The sequence below is a fragment of the Antennarius striatus genome, chromosome 19 (assembly GCF_040054535.1).
Source record: "Antennarius striatus isolate MH-2024 chromosome 19, ASM4005453v1, whole genome shotgun sequence".
NCBI lineage: Eukaryota > Metazoa > Chordata > Actinopteri > Lophiiformes > Antennariidae > Antennarius > Antennarius striatus.
In genome coordinates, this window is record NC_090794.1 from 16,606,009 (window position 1) to 16,623,336 (window position 17,328).

Here is a 17,328-nt window from a genome sequence, read left to right on the forward strand (position 1 = left end):
CATGTTGTCGTCCGGTGGTGGCTACTGGGTGTTAGCAGAGCCTGTATTAGCTGGGGGCTTTTTGCAATGTGGTGCAAAGAGGGTTTGCCCTCCCCTTACTGACGACTTCCTGTCTGAACAGCCCCGTCCCAGGTCAGCGAGGTGATCAAGGAGAAGGTCCAGCAGCGCAGCATCCAGCTGTCCTGGCAGGAGCCCCACCAACCCAACGGCGTCATCACCGAATACGAAATCAAGTACTACGAAAAAGTGAGTCCGCAGCACAATTTTTTTAACGTCCTTGTGTCTTTTTGAAAGCCTCTCCCCCCCCTCCATCACTCACATCACACTCACTTCTGCCGTGTCTTCATTTTGTATTCTATCTGCATGCTGCCGTGAGTGGAATTCACAAGATTCTGCAAGTACCTTCTTTGTCTCATAATTGCAATAATAAATGAGATGCTCATAAGATTTTAATCAAGCTGTAGTCCTTCACCGCCACCCCCCCACCCTCCCGCTCCTCGCCTCATGTTAGCACACACAATCCCTCGCCGCTGCATTTAGATTTAAATTTACCAATCTGTTACTGTTATCTCCCCACCCCCATCCCCCACCCCCCAACACACGGACGGTAACGCTTTGAGTCTGAACACCATCAGCGTTTTACAGCGACGATTAACGGAGCAAATTTAAACCCAACCAATCAAACGCAGCGCTGTGGTGCCAGCGGTGCCGGACGGACGCGGCCTCTTGCAGACGCCACACATCAGTGTTCCGCGTCACGTTCTGTGGCTGTGGTGTGCCCAGCTGTAAAAGTGGGAAATTGGAAACAGCGACTAGACTCCTAACAGACCCTGGCATTCCATTTTGGGCGTTCGCCAAGGAAAACATTTACAGATCAACAGCAAAGCACACAAGCCTGTAGCATCCAAATGGGTTCCTTGATGGAGGAGATTTCATGTGTTTACGTTGTCCATGAAGTCGGCCACTCCGTTGAGAAACCTGCTCCAGTGGTTATCAAATACCAACAAAGACTAAAGTTAACTGTCATGTTTAATCCCATCTGCTTTATGCTCACAACGGCTGCGGATTGAGTAACACACAGAGATTCATCTGCATTCTCTAAAGCCATATAACTAAACTATGGGATGTTTGCCTGCCCCTCACCTCGTGAAGGTCTTTATCCTCTGCTCAGTATAACCCTCAACAGAGATGAAAAAAGAGCTCATTTATTCTTCCATTATTAGCTGTGGAAATGTGGGAAAAAAAGTGTCAAAAATACACTGAAATACATATTCAGGAGTAAAAAATACTCTCTATATAATGATTTCAATATAAGACACATCCTCTTAATGGTGCAGTTTGGATTGTATTCCTTGGGTAATTAATTACATGAAGTTTAATCTGCCCTAATAATTAAAAAAAAAAATTAAAAAATCCCAGGCCGCCGTCATGTCAGATTAAATTCCCGCATGGAAGAACTGAAATTTTGCAAAAAAACATTTTCAACCATTTGAAGACTTAATGTGAAATATTTATGCAGGAAGTTGCAGGAAAATTAAATGACTGGGAAAAAAAACAACAGCATTTATATTAAAAACCTGTTTGTTGTACTGATGTCATTCACTCTGTGAAAATATAGTTTAAAGGTGGATTAACAGGAGTTTAGAAAATCCTTATTAGAAATAAAGAACGTTATAAGGCCTGTCTGGATAAGCTGTATGCTATCTCAGAACTCATGATGTATATGCTGCACGTTCAGAAATGACCAAATTAGAATGGTTTTATCTCGAGTTGTCACAGTGTGTATGCAGCTGGATGAAACCACATTCATTCTGTTTCCAAAGGGCAGGTAATTACATCCACTGAAGTACATTTGCAGTATTTTCTGAAGCAAAGACGTTCAAATAAAAACGCCTCAGTGGTTCTGAAGCAGACCTTCAGTCTGTAGCTGGATTCTTTAACCAAATGGTGAAACGACATTCTTTTTATTAAAATATATATATTTTTTGGTTCCTTATGCAGGATCAGAAAGATCGAATTTACTCCACGGTGAGGTCCAAGTCCACATCAGCCACGGTGAACAACCTGAAGCCCAGCACGGCCTACGTGTTCCAGATCAGGGCCTTCACAGAGGCAGGCTACGGGACCTATGGCCCCCGGCTGGAGATCACCACCAAGGAGGAGGCCACAGGTGGGACACACACACACACACACACACACACACACACATTATTTTAACCTCTAACGAAGGTTGCAGACTTCACGGTTCATGGTCACATTATGAGTTGAAGTTAGGAGCCATATTAAAATGAGTCTGAACGGTCTGTGTCACCCAAATGTCAAATCCAAGTACCCACTGCCATTTAGGTGTTTCACATTTAAGTGAATGGAAAATGTGTTTGACCTGTACTGTAGGTTATTTCTTATCAGACGAGGGCCCTAGAATATAGTTCATACCCCCCCAGGGCTTATTCAGCCAATCATAGCCCCAGAACCAGAATTGAAGGCTGTTGGATTTGTAAGAGCCAAACATTTTAATTTAAATCCAGAAAACATTGTACCCATATTTCTTCAGGAAGCATGAATTATTAACATTTAATACACACGCATGTGTTAGTAAGTGGAGTATAGATATATGACAGCATTAAACAACTGTTTTAAGTATTTTCCCAGAATGTTCTGGTTCAGCTTTTGCAATATAGCTTTAAATATGAGATGATTTATTGTATGATTTGTTGAAGTTGCATATATAATCCAAATCTTTTTTTTTTTTAAAGCACATTTTTACTATATGTATTTTTGAAAGCGACAGTGGAAATATGTAGGTGGGATAGTCCAACAGGCCAGAGCGAAAATGCAGATGAGGTGGATATTTTTGATTATGTACTTATTAGTTGATAGAGGTAATCTTATCTGTGTTAGCCTGACGCTATAGAACATCTTCTGGTCATGTGATCTTTCACCTCCTGAATGGAGAGCCAATAGCAAGCGCTAGCTCTCCACCAATGAAAAGCAGGATGTTGACTGCAGCAACAGCCAATGTGAGCGCATGATGTTGGAACACAAGCTTTCAGCTCCAAATTTATGCACAACGTTAATGTTTCCAGCAGTAGTAATAATAGTAATAGCCCAGGGAAATTATTTGCTTTCAAGCAAAACAAACAGAAATTGCTTTGACTTTATGCTGACAGCATGTCATGGGAAAAATCACTAAACACAAGGACAAGCTAGTGTAGCGTCATGAGGATAAACTCATTTAAATCTAATCGGTTACATTAGCTGTGCCCTGAGTGTCACAGTGTGTTACTTTGAGTTTTGGTGGGGGGTGCTGCTGTGAGGTGTGGGTGTTATGGATCATAACGTCTAGCTTTATAAGGCATTTTAAACACGAGGTTAGGGAACAAATCCTGTCAAATGGTCCTCTGCTTTAATTCTCAGGCTCCATAAATGACACCTACTGTTCCTACTGATAGCATAGCTTAGAGACGTGCTTAATGAAATATTTTGGTAATAACATAGCATGTGCAATATTAAAGAAAAGATGAAAAAGTGTTTAAAGTGTGTAGCTTCCACATATATAGATTTAATAAAAGATGGATGCCATGGAACTATTAGTAGAACGGGTTCCAATTCAGTAGATTGTGATCTTTAAGTAATGCAGAATTTAGCTTCATGGGTCGATGCATTCATGCTAAAGGTAAGTATTACTTTGATTATGTGTGAATCAGAATCAACGGTATTCATAGAGGACAGGTAAGAGTAAGTTTTTTTTTTAAAATGCATGCATTCACAGTGATTCTTTGGGTTAGTATTAAGTTTAGGGTTAGAGTTACAGTTAGGGTTAGAGTTAGGATTAGATTTAGAGTTAGGGTTAGGGTTAGAGTTACAGTTGGGGTTAGAGTTAGGATTAGAGTCAGAGTTAGGGTTAGAGTTACAGTTTCAGTTAGAGTTAGGGTTAGAGTTAGGATTAGAGTTAGGGTTAGAGTTAGGGTTACGGGTTAGAGTAGGGTTAGGGTTAAAGTTAGGATTAGGGTTAGAGTTAGGGTTAGGGCTGTTGCTAGAGTTAGAGTTAGGGCAAGAGTTAGGGTTAGATTTAGAATTAAAGTTAAGGTTAGAGTTAGGGTTTGGGCTAGAGTTAGGGTTAAGGTTAGGGTTAGAGTTAGGGCAAATGTTAGAGTTAGGGCAAGTGTTAGAGTTAGGGTTAGATTTAAGGTTAGAGTTAGGGTTAACGTTAAGTTTAGAGTAAGCGTGAGAGATAGGGTTAGAGTTAGGGTAAGTGTTAGAGCTGGTGCTAGGGTTAGAGTTAGGGTTAGGGCAAGAGTTAGGGTTAGATTTAGAGTTAGGGTTAGAGTTAGAGTTAAAGTTAAGGTTAGAGTTAGGGTAAGGGCTAGAGTTAAGGTTAGGGTTAGGGTTAGGACTAGAGTTAAGGTTAGGGTTGGGGTTAGAGTTAGGACTAGAGTTAAGGTTAGAGTTGGGGTTAGCGTTAGGATTAGGGTTAGGACTAGAGTTAAGGTTAGGGTTGGGGTTAGAGTTAGGGTTAGGACTAGAGTTAAGGTTAGGGTTGGGGTTAGAGTTAGGGTTAGGACTAGAGTTAAGGTTAGGGTTGGGGTTAGAGTTAGAGTTAGGGTTAGGACTAGACTTAAGGTTAGGGTTGGGGTTAGAGTTGCACGAAAACCACCATCAGTAGGAAAACTGTAACAGTAGCCTTAACAATTGAAAAACACAGTCAAATGTTTGTCAGATTATTTTTCTTTTATCAAACAGTTTGAGGAATATACTTTAGTTCGCTTTCATCTAATGTTGAAATAAAACTACCTGAGTAGTGTAAGAATAAATATCACACCTGAGTATTATAGTCAGCATATACAGTATCTAGTCTAGCATAAATACCTGATTCAGTAGGAATCATCCAGCCCAGATCTGCCCGTAATTAAAAAGGAAAACAAAACAAAAAATTGCTAAATAATGAGATCTTTTTTATCTTGTTCATGAACAGAAAAACCAAGCCAAATATGCCCCTATCCATTTTACACGGCGACCAACATCTCTGCATAAAAGTACAAATTAATTACTCATACCACATGCAGAGTGCATCCTGTAACGAGGCTGGAGTTTTGCAGTACAAAGTGCCCTTGACCAGTACGATGAAAAACCTGCATCCTTTGTGATGCTCCCTGGAGACAAGCCTGTAATCTGACTGATGAGTATTCCTAATTCTTCCAAAATAGATACTTGGTGAGATTTCAAAGCTTGATTGATCTGATTAAATGTCGGCACATTTTTCAAACCTCCTCCACCTACGAGGAGACACAAAATATCACCTTTTTTTTTTCTTTTTTTCTTCATTTATACAGCGCACTTGATTTAAAATGCATGAATTTTCCCCCTCACACACCACTGGCATCGACTTTATACTGCGAGCCATTCTTCGAAGCAATCGGCAGTTTGTCAACGCAAACAGTTTGAGTAGTGTGGGAGCTCTGAATGGGAAACAATCCAACCTGAATGTGTCTTTGTTTGAGATGAAGGGCAGCGCCGTCGCCATCTGGGACTATTAAGCCCACTTTCTGAAACAGTAGAGCCGTGTGTATAAGGACGGCTCAAAAATAGCAGCGTCCCTCATCCAATCTCTCACAGGGAGGCGGAGGAGGGGGTTATCAATCTCATTGGACTCAATTATGTCCCGCAGATTGTGGTCTTTGATGCGATGAAGTTTTCTAAAAGTGTGTGTGTGTGTGTGTGTGTGTGTATCAGCTGCCATTGTCTCCAGCGAGCAGAACCCCGTCATCATCATTGCGGTGGTGGCCGTGGCGGGAACCATCATCCTGGTGTTCATGGTGTTCGGCTTCATCATCGGGAGAAGGTACGCTCTCGCGGGCCCCATTGACTCTCCGCTCCTGTGAGTCTGCGCTTGTCAATTAGCTTTTCTGTCACTCACAGGCCTCCACGTCTAGTGGAGTCGTCACCAGCACACACACTCACACACACACACACGTGCACCCATCATCTTGTGGCATGCTGTGCTAATGGCTTGTGATGCATCATGTCTTTCCTCCCAGCCCCAACAATATTTCTAAGCTTTTTTTTTTTTTTTACGGAGCCATTATGAGACAAGTGCCTCAGAGTGGGGGGGGGGCTTGTGCTCTGCGTTCCCGTGTGTGAGACCCCGAGGGCAGCATGAAGCTCCTTGTCATTATCTCCATTCTCTGGCATACTTCATGTTTTCACCTGCATGGAAAAGGATTTCCTTATCAGAAGTCATTTTCAATGCTCCAGTTGAAAGTGATGAATTTTGTGTAAAAAAAGAAAAGAAAAAAAGTTAATCAAATGAAATCCAATTTTTATAAAAGCGACATCATCAGTGTCAATCGAAGGTCGGGTGTTGAAATCATGTGTAGACGACAAGTTCAGAACCTCTTAAGGAACTGATTGAAGCTACATCAGACGCACTTAGGTCTTAATTCACATCATATTCATCAATTTTCATGAGTTTTATTGGTGCAGATTCATCAAAATATCAGATACTGCACCTGGACTCCAGTGTGGTTCACATCTAACTCACTGGTGATGTAGTCTGTCTTGTTTGTGACAGATAAGTGTGTAAGACCTTCACACAGAACTCATAAATGTCTAAGACAAGAGAGAAGTTCCTGGTTCTTTGACACTAAATCAGTGGAGTCTCTGGTTCAACCTGACATTGAGGACTCACTGCTGGACGTTTGAGACACCTGAACCTTCACACGACACTGTCCAGACAGAAAACCAATAGCAATTCCAGGAAACATGTCGTTATCATGTGAAGAAATACGAACATCAGGATGAGATAAATAAAATAATCTAAGACAACTGGCCTCTATTGTTTGACAGTAAGTCTGTTAGCCTGTTCAGACTTGATATGAACATTAATCCAACCCTCTGAAAGTGATGACATCACATGTGGACAGTTCACAGTGCGACGTCTTTGACTTTTCTCATCAATTTCATTTTTATTCCATAAGAAATATTAAAGGAATTCATATTTTTCCATAATTTTTTAAAAAATTTATGTATAGTTTGATGTCGTTAAACAAGACTAAATGTTGCTGAAAATAAACTTAATGATAATGTGAATCCAAGCTATAGACAGTGTAATAAAACAGTGTTGCATGTTAAACAGTCCTTACAGTGTGTGTATTATTCAATGTGTTCCACTGCTAAAGATTTTCCCAGTTGGGTTCACAGCTCCTGCTGCTCAGCTGGGGTTCCTCAGGAGATTTGTCAAGCGTGACATTATTTGCCACGTTAAAAATTCTTGTAATTTAGGGATTGTGTTCCCTCCACACAATCAGTTGATTCCGTCACTCCCTTCCTGTCCTCCTGTGCAGACACTGTGGGTACAGCAAAGCCGATCAGGAGGGAGACGAGGAGCTCTACTTCCAGTGTGAGTGCCTGCATGCATCGGTCCAAATGCACATGTGCACACACACACACACACACACACACACACACACACACACCCACACACACACACACACACATGGGTAGAGACATCTCAATCACTGCATACTGAGCAGGAAGGGTGCCTTAAAACTCATTAGCACCCACAGGCATGACTGTTTGATCCCAGTTCATTTGCTTTGGAACAATCAGGCTAACATCTGCTGCTGATTGGCTGGAGTCGGTTAGTGGAGACGAGGAAGCGACGGATGCATGAAAGTGACAGCTGTCAGAGAGGGAGTGGGGTGAGGTGGGGGTGGCTGACCCACGAGGAGGGGGGGCGTCCAGGTTTTTTTTTAAAAGGTCGTGCCATCAGTGGGGGTTTTGAAGAGGACGTTTCTGCTTCTTTGTCAGGTGGTTTCTCGCGTCTTCTATCAGTAAAATCTCGTTTTGTTTTTTTTGTTTTTTTAATCACTCACACACCACCCATAATGATGTCAATGGAGATACAGCCACAGACAGACCCCACCCCCCCTCCCCAGTAGCGCCGTAATGATCCGCGCTGTTGTAGGCGAGCTGCTGATTTTGAAACAAAGGGGTCAATCGTGTGACAAAGTGTGCGACCGAATCAGAGGCAGAGGTTCAGGTCTGCCAGATCCACCTCAGCCCCCCCCTCGCTGAGGAAATATAGTGAAGGAAAACACAAAGCAGAGCAGCGTGGGGCCTAATGGGAGGATTCTCCACGCGGTATCGGGCGACAGAAGGGAGATAGTGTGTGAATTCAACGTGGAGACCCAATTTGTCTGCAGAGGAAGCTGTGATAAGACGTCTCCTATCAGATCCTCTGACATCTCAGATGGACGAAGCAATTATTGGAGCAAGTGGGGGAAATCTCAGCCGCCGGCACCCCCCCTCACTGGAGCACAATGGAGTTGTTGTATTTACACTGGTATTCCTTTAGAATGAGAGAGGACGGCTTCCGCTCAGGTTCCTCCAGCTCATTAAATTTTAAAGTTGACAGGTTATATTGTTATCAACGGAATTTAAAATTCATAGTGTAATCACCCCCACGAGTGGACCGTTCACTTAATAGTGCATGATATTACAATTTGCTGTTAATTTGTGGCTCTGTGTGAAGCGTTAACCCCGCGCCCGTCGCTGGCCCCTGCTAACACATTTGTTTTTCTCTTTCCAACACATCGTTCATGTATATTCATGAACTTTGCTTATTACAATTTTACTACAAATGACATAATTAAAGTCCCAAATGAGTTACCGAGTCACCAGTCCAACAAAACAATTAATGACCCCTGTTCCATACAAAATCTTATTTATAAAGCCTTGGTGACAGGATTATTACAGCATGTTAAAGAGCAGACAATGTTAAAATTTAGCCAATTAATGAACACGTATTATTTCTTGAAAGAATGAATCAAACTGAAATGTTTTTCTCCTAAACGTCGTATGAACAACGAAATATGTAATATTCCACTTTAAACCGATGTCTCTAGAGACGCCTTCATCACCAAATATCAGAATCTTTCATAAAGACATGATTTTAATTGCGGTGATTTAATCATAACAGTAATCCTCTTACATTTCTACAGTTAAATTTCCAGGCACCAAAACCTACATTGACCCCGAAACCTACGAGGACCCCAACAGGGCCGTCCATCAGTTTGCCAAGGAGCTGGACGCGTCCTGCATTAAAATCGAACGTGTTATCGGAGCAGGTGAGCCCCGTCTGCCGTGTCTTAGCTCCCCGCTATCCAACCCCTCTGTGCTCTCATACATCACGCTGACAGCCACATATTTACACCTTGAATAGGGACACAGTTTCATGCATTGTGTATATTGATAGCGGAATTGCAAAGATGGGGGGGGGGGGGTGAATTCATTGCAATTAATGTGTGGGTTGTGTCTGCTGGAGTTTCCACGGTTGAAAAATTGCTGCCACATGGGTTTTACAGATGCGGTCAATGACAGTATGCATGCATCTGTATCATGTCTTATTATAGGTCTGGGTTACCCTCCCCCGAGTATAACAAGATGCCACACTCCAATTTGTATTCCAGCGCTGCACAGCTGCTACGTCTCAAACTACACTAATAAATTTGTCATTGAGAAGCGCTTGACTTTTTTTGCCCTCCCACCCCTCACACACCAATGATACCCCCCCCTCCCTCCCTCATGCAGGAGAGTTCGGGGAGGTGTGCAGCGGTCGGCTCAAGCTGCCGGGAAAGCGGGATGTGTCAGTCGCCATCAAGACGTTGAAAGTGGGCTACACGGAGAAGCAGAGGCGGGACTTCCTGTGCGAGGCCAGCATCATGGGACAGTTCGACCACCCCAACGTGGTTCACCTGGAGGGCGTGGTGACGAGAGGTAATAGAAACGGGACGCTACGAGGCCGTTAAGAAGTCCCGTTGGATTAGTTTCATCGGAGTATATTTAGCTCTGGGAGGTAAAGGCGCTCTAGTTAGAGTGACATTACAGCTGATGAAATTAGCCACACTCCCTGTTTAACATTTTCTCATTTAGATGCTGTAATAAAAGGAACAGATGGTAACTTTTAATTAAAAGCCATTGAAACACCAGCTAAAAAAAAAGAGATTGTAGCAGTTTCAGCATAGTTTGGGAAGCTTGATGTACAAAAAAAAAATCCAGGTATCGATTTCTCATCTTTTTCTTTTTTTAAAAAATCTCGCTTCTTCTTTTCTTTCAAGGAAAACCGGTGATGATTGTAATCGAGTACATGGAGAACGGCTCATTAGATTCTTTCCTCAGGGTGAGTATCACCTTCCAAGTGCACCAGAACTTTTCTTTGTATTGCGCCCCAGACAGCAGGCCGTCTGCAGCAAGACTAGCATCAGATAAATGTCATAAATCTGCTGCTGGAGCAGCTGCAGAACCGCGACCTGCAGACCCCTGGTGGTCTGAGACCACGCCTGACCCGCCTGCGCCTCTCTGTGCCGTGCAGAAACACGACGGTCAGTTCACCGTCATCCAGCTGGTGGGGATGCTGCGGGGCATCGCGGCAGGAATGAGATACCTCTCCGATATGGGATACGTGCATCGGGATCTGGCGGCACGGAACATCCTCGTCAACAGCAACCTCGTGTGTAAAGTGTCCGACTTCGGCCTGTCGAGGGTGATCGACGACGATCCAGAGGCTGTCTACACAACCACTGTGAGTCTGCACAGACACACACACACACACACACACACACACACACACACACACACACATGTCGGAAACCTCTCATCAAATCACAACCAGTGCATGAAAATAGAGCAGAAGTATGGTCACATGACCACGTAGTCTGCAGCACAGTTATTATGTAAAAGAGGCTTATTTTAGTACAGCCTTCTGACATTTCCTGAAAGGTTTGCTTCACATAGTGAATCATTTACTAATGCATTATATAGAACAGTTAATAAAAGCAATATTTAGATCGATAGTTTAAGAAATCTCTTTGGTTGATACTATCTTGATAGTTAATATTATATTATTATTATTATTATTTAACTCTCACTTCTATAGTTTTTTTCTTGTTTTTATTGCTTAATATCTGGGCTTCACTGTGTAGAATTTTATTTTTTTTGCCCGATAATTTAATTCAAAGTCAATTCAGTTTTTTTTTAGTTTTTTTTTTTTTTATATTTCTGGAAATTGATCACAGTCTATTTTCTTTTCAATTAATTATAGTAATTTTTCAGATGAATAATTTACAGAGTCTTTCTGCTTCGGTTTTCTTTGTGTTTCATTGCGAATTTAATCATTTTTCGTTTTGGACTAAATATTTAACTTTGTCTCAGATAAGCTAATTATTTTTTGTGAAGTATTAAAAAGCAGTATTTTAGTAAAGTAAAGGTTATATATTAAATGAAGAGTTAAATAAAAAAAATAACACTTTAATCTGCCGAGCAAAATATTTTATTATTACAATTCCATGCCATAGAAATGTGAATATTATCTATGAGGCATTAATAAAATATTTATTAATTAAATTATTATTGCTATCCATTATTTATTAATTCTTACCAGACTCAACAGTTTATGTCCTATGAACCCAGTGTTGTCATTCTGTGTGTTTTCTACATGCATAACTAATTGGTGTCTAATTGATTTTTAGGGGAAGCTGCAGGATGTAATGAATGTGATCTGTACTCCAGTCACTGACCTGCGTTTTACTGAACAGGGCGGAAAAATACCCGTCCGATGGACCGCACCAGAAGCCATACAGTATCGTAAATTCACCTCCGCAAGTGACGTGTGGAGTTATGGCATTGTCATGTGGGAGGTCATGTCCTATGGGGAGCGGCCGTACTGGGACATGTCCAATCAAGACGTGAGTTACCGTTTGATATAAAGTCATGTCATCATCTGTGAGTCACGCAAACAAGAATCAGAACCCGTAGTAAATAACACACGCGTGTGTTAGCATCATATCTGAATGTTGGTTTATCATGGGTGGTTTTGTAAAGTATTTCATTTTAAATGAGGTCCTAAACCGTAAACCATTTTGTGCTGATGATTAAATGGTGATAGGATATAAAGATTACCAACGTGTTGAGTGAAACCCCTGCAGTCTGCATGTCAGTCATGGAGCTTAAACTGCTCCCAGCTGCTGATCCAGGGGTGTGTTAGTGGTTGACTTCATGGTTACCCCTCACTATTACCATCTGACAGTGGTAACTGTCATTAGAATGTAGAATGGATTGCTAGAATGCCAGATTTTCAGTCAATGAAGTCATTCCACTAAAACATGTTGAAGCTTTCTCCTATTAGGTTTTTATAGGAAAGGTAACCCTGGACTTAATTATTCCACATATAATAATCATTACATTTGAATCCGTTTGAAGGAGAAAAAATATGGGAAACATGGTTTTGACGCTTGATCTGACTTAACATTTGGAAAAGACCGGTCATGCAGCGTAGCTTTGATTCAAACGTCTTTAAATGTTTTGTAATGACTTATGCTAATGTGAACCATTTGAGCAACAGTGTTGAACCAATTACACAGCCAGCAACTTGTGCATGTGTTTCAGGTTTAGACATAAAATCCAAGGATGTGAAGACATGAACTTTGAGTTTGAAGGGCGCTGCTCCACTTTTACACGTTAACGTTCGTTTACCCATAATCCTTTGCATTAGACAAAATCAAGGCTTCCTGTTGCCTCGGAGGAAATAGAACAAAGAAAACAAGCCTGCTGACATCATAATGATGATGATGATGATAATATAAAGATTAATGGGGAATATTTACATGATCCCTTTTAGAAGTGGTTTGTCATAATACACACTCAACAAGATGCGCAAATGATTCATAGGTTCAAGAGCAAACCTGACTGGTGGGAATACTTCTTACAAGTGTCAGATGCTGATAACTGTACTCATTCATCTCTTTAAACACTATAATACTACTCTGTTTTGTTCATAAGCATGACATCTATACTTCATTTTAATGAAAACATTGTGAATGAAATAAAACTAACCTTTGGAAAAATCCAGGAATGTCAAAAATACGCTCTTTCCACTAGTTGCTGTGATTAAATCACAGAAATAACCCACCAGCTGCAGAACGGAGGCTTGTATTACGTAGACGCCAGCAAAAATGCGGGAGTTGACTCGTGTCACAGTCTTCTCCTCAGAAGAACACATTTATCTACATTTCCTCGTACAATCGTCACACGTGGCCGCGGTGACGGACGTCTCTCTGAGCGCTGCTTCCTGCGTTCCTGCCAGCTCCGATTGAGGCGTCCGACCGCTCCAGGCCACAGGAAGCTGTTCCTTATTGCTGGTCTTGACACATTTTGATTGATGGGAGAAGCCGAGTGAGTTCTGGCCTCACTATTCCTACATATTAGCACCCACAGCACCAGAGCTAAACACCATTAACATTCTGCAGAGACTCTCTGATTGAACCATCAGATGGTAGAGATGCTTAAACAAGATGGCCGGGCGTTCGAGTGGCCGATGTGATGTTTTGACACTCCTGCCTCTTGACACGCATCAACGTCAGAAATTGTTGTTCTTTGTCAATATGTCTGCCAACATCCTCCAGGGATGGGGGGGAAGAACATTATTTGCATTTTCAGCTTTCTGACACCTTTTCCCTCCATGACTCCCTCCTGTCTGAGCGGTCCTGACAGGGGGGAGTGAGGAACATACTGAAATGTACACGTCTGCTTATCCACACTATAAAGGAAGGAGAACAGGGACTAGAATATAGGGTACCCGCTGCACCCCCTCTTCATGCAGCACTGAGTCTAATGAATTTTGTGCTAAACTGAAGAGTGACAGTGGAATGTGTTTAAAAGCTGAGCAGAAAGATCTTTCTGTCAGAATCAATTAAAAATGGGGAATTAATCTCACAGAACTAACTTTGCCTGAAGGGGGGAGCAGACAATGTTAGATCTGTGTGACCAGAAGCATGACCCCCCCACCCCACCCGATCACCCTACAGCCTCAGGGGTTATCAACAAAACCACTTCTGATGTCAGCCACAACAGAGACATGAGAACGAGAGTAACATGAGACTGTTTGCTAAACAGCTGGTTAAAAATTTAAGTTCAGGCAGGAAGAGAATGAAGAGAATGTGGGGGCTCCCCCAGTGAGGTTAAGGTGGGGAGGGTGTCGGTAATCACATAGAGGCACTATAAAAACATTGACAACCTCTTCAGGTTGAGTTCAGGAGAAAGAAGAAGTTGAATAAATTGCACACCTTTTGACAAGTGAAAGTTCAGTTTATATCCATCCAGTGAGACCGCATCTCGTTCTTTACCGCGTGTTGGCGGATGGATACAACATCCGTGAAACTGCATCTCGTTCTTTACCATGTGTTGGCGGGTGTATACGACATCAGTGAGACCGCATCTCATTCTTTACCGCGTGTGCACATCAACAGTTTGTAACTTTTGTTTAAATAACAATCGCTCCGTTTGGTCTGCATCCTCCAGGTCATAAAGGCGATAGAGGAGGGCTACCGTCTGCCGGCCCCGATGGACTGCCCCCCAGGCCTGCATCAGTTAATGCTGGACTGCTGGCAGAAAGACAGAGCCGAACGCCCCAAGTTTGATCAAATAGTCGGCATCCTGGATAAGATGATCCGAAACCCCAACACCCTGAAAACCCCAGTGGGAACATGTACGAGGTGAGTAGATACCCCCCCCCCCAAATGAGCCGTTTTCTAATACATAAAGAGTTCAGATCTTTCTTTAAGTGCGTTAGTGGGTGTTTAACGTGTCCTGTAGATGATTTAGCCTCAGTGGTTCACAGATGAAAGGAAAATCCCAGAGGATTGATGCCCCCAAACAGTTTCCATGGCTCTATGGTTAATAGTAGAGCTTTTAAATCAATCTCTATAATGAGTTCCTGATACGTTCAAGTGCAGTGGGAAATCCAGACGTTTGTCAGATGAATTCTATTTGCAGTCAGATCGTACTTTCCTGAGGTGGGATGGAGAGTCAGAGGTTACAAGTGGTTAAAAGTCACTTTATTACCCAGAGGCGGTGTGTGTGTGTGTGTGTGTGGGGGGGGGGGTGTCCAGGTTTAAAAAGATATTGACAGAAACATTTTTCAGCCGTAGTAAAGCCGACTTCTGCATGTGTTTGTGAATTTCTTATTGACACAATCCTCCAATCTTTTTTTTTTTTTCTCGTTCTGTAATTTCCTGCACCGTCGGACGTCTCTGTCTCGTCTCCTGGCTGATTGTGTTTTCCAGGAGAACTTTTTCTTTTTTTTTTTACATCACACAAACACTCTGCTGTTATCCTGCAGACCCATTAGTCCGCTGTTGGACCAGAGCACACCAGACTTCACCGCGTTCTGTTCCGTGGGGGACTGGTTGGAAGCCATCAAGATGGACAGATACCGAGACAACTTCACAGCGGCTGGCTACAGTTCTCTAGAATCTGTGGCCAGGATGTCAATCGAGTAAGTCGGCAGGAAGCCCCCAAGGTGTTGAGCGTCACATTCTGATGGGGGGGGGGTTGTGTCTATATTTTTTCACACCATTTTGGAGGCTCTGTAAGCGTTATTGCATTACATGATGGTAGATTGTGACCTTTGAGAAGCAGATCTGCAGTAGAGACGAGTTTCTATTTCTATATAGACCCACTGAGGACTGTAATTTAAAGACCATGTATGTACACTGCAGCGACTACAACCTCTACCCTCTACTGGTCATGGGGGGATGGTTTTGTCCATTGGCTGGTTCTTTAGCGGGTTTACACATATTTGGACGTACAGTAGTTCTATAAAACACACCAGGATCTGCAGTACTACTGAAATGGTCTCAGTCTGTTTGGAGCTGCCATTCTCACTTTGTCTCCACACGTCTCTGGTGTTCTTTCTTCACATCCTAATGTAACTGAACATTAAACAGCTTCAGAATGAACACAAAAGTTAAACCACAGTTACTGTTTCCCACTTAGTTATGTTCTTCTCACACATCATAGATTGTCATGGAGTGTGTTCTTATCTTCAGCATCATAAACCCTTAGCTGTTTATTGTTGGTTGTGTTTGAGTTCTCATGCAGACCGTCCACTGACCACTTCTGTCTCCACTATCCCATCATGTGCACCAGTAAACTTTCCAAGGAAAGCAATTTCAAGTTCGGATGCTACTTTTTTGGGTACATCATCCTTGAAATTTGTAAATAATAAGAACTTCCTGTCGCTGCGGTGCCTTTCTTGTACCCTTTCCTCACAGTAGTGAATCCTCTGAGGCTGGTGATCTCTGCTTGTGTCCCTCTCTCTGGTCTGACGTGTGATCCATGTGTTGTCTTCCAGGGACGTGATGAGCTTGGGGATCACGCTGGTGGGCCATCAGAAGAAGATCATGAGCAGCATACAGACTATGAGAGCCCAGATGCTTCATCTTCACGGCACGGGTGTCCAGGTGTGACCGTGGGGGGGTGGGGGGGTCAGCGTGGGGTCAGAGCAGAAACAGCTTCACTGGAGCAGTGCCTGGGACGTAACCGGTGATAATCATCGACGTAAACGGACATCTGTTGCGTCTGGAGTGAAATCATTCCGTCTTTGTTTTCCTCAGTGAAGAATCGTGACCCCGTCTCTCCAGGATGGGGGGGGGGGGGGGAGAAAAAAATGAAACGAAAGAAAGACAGAGACGATAAAATAAACTACCTGGATGGATTCCTGGATTTAAAAAAAAAATAAATATTATTTCTCTTTTTTTTAATTTTTTTTTTTAAGAAGCGCTTACAAACCCAACCACATATCAACGCCACATGGGGGGACGTATGTTTCTTTAAACGTCATGAATGATTCAAATGCACACCATAACTATGGATTTCCTTTGAACAGAACAAAAACAACAAAACAAAAAAAAAAAGTCTACTTGCTGTGGTTTCACTTGTTCCTTTTTTTTCTACTTTGTTAATTTTTCTTTCTCCTATATTTGGACTTGACAACAGGGTAAAAAACTCTTTTATCCAAACGCAGAGGCGAGCGACGTACTTTTTGTGCTGACACACACCTGACTGTTTGAGCTGCAGTGTTTTTTTTCATGTGAAGCGTAAATCTCCACACGCGTGTTTGCAGCCAAACAGGTTGGAGTCCACGCGGCAACAGCCTTCAGTTGTTTTTTTTACGATTCGACTGAGGAGTGCAACACTGAGGAAACACAGGAGCTGAATTGTTCTGGACTTTTATATCAGAGTAGCAATATCCTTTGTCTCGTGTTCACTGCAGGAATCAGTTGCTTGGTTGTTGAGTGACGCCTTGCAGCAATGTTTCAAGAAACTGTATTGAAACTGAAGCCACCGCAAATAGTTTTGCCATCATTTTGCCTAAAATTGTTGCACACAATGTCTGTTTTGGTGCTTTCTGTTCAGCTGCAAATCTCTTTTTAAGGGTGGATCTGACAAATAGAAGTAATACTGCCTTAAAAATGTGTTAAATGAAGTATT

At 42.4% G+C, this 17,328-nt stretch overlaps 1 protein-coding gene across 4 annotated transcripts in view; it reads left to right on the forward strand.

The window, feature by feature from the left end:
• The window catches only part of epha7 (eph receptor A7), an 81,017-nt gene extending 64,529 nt beyond the window's left edge, over positions 1–16,488 (forward strand). Inside the window, exons 6-17 of one of the 4 annotated variants that reach the window (XM_068342022.1) lie at positions 122–246; positions 2,002–2,170; positions 5,734–5,842; positions 7,344–7,399; positions 9,003–9,128; positions 9,592–9,777; positions 10,119–10,180; positions 10,373–10,582; positions 11,529–11,744; positions 14,356–14,549; positions 15,176–15,331; positions 16,190–16,488. In XM_068342022.1, the coding sequence (XP_068198123.1) occupies positions 122–246; positions 2,002–2,170; positions 5,734–5,842; positions 7,344–7,399; positions 9,003–9,128; positions 9,592–9,777; positions 10,119–10,180; positions 10,373–10,582; positions 11,529–11,744; positions 14,356–14,549; positions 15,176–15,331; positions 16,190–16,304 (1,724 nt within the window). In that variant the 3' untranslated portion in view covers positions 16,305–16,488. The remainder of the gene's footprint in view (positions 1–121; positions 247–2,001; positions 2,171–5,733; positions 5,843–7,343; positions 7,400–9,002; positions 9,129–9,591; positions 9,778–10,118; positions 10,181–10,372; positions 10,583–11,528; positions 11,745–14,355; positions 14,550–15,175; positions 15,332–16,189) is intronic. The other 3 variants (XM_068342025.1, XM_068342023.1, XM_068342026.1) reach the window with 3 other exon arrangements.
• The last annotated feature ends 840 nt before the right edge of the window (positions 16,489–17,328 follow it).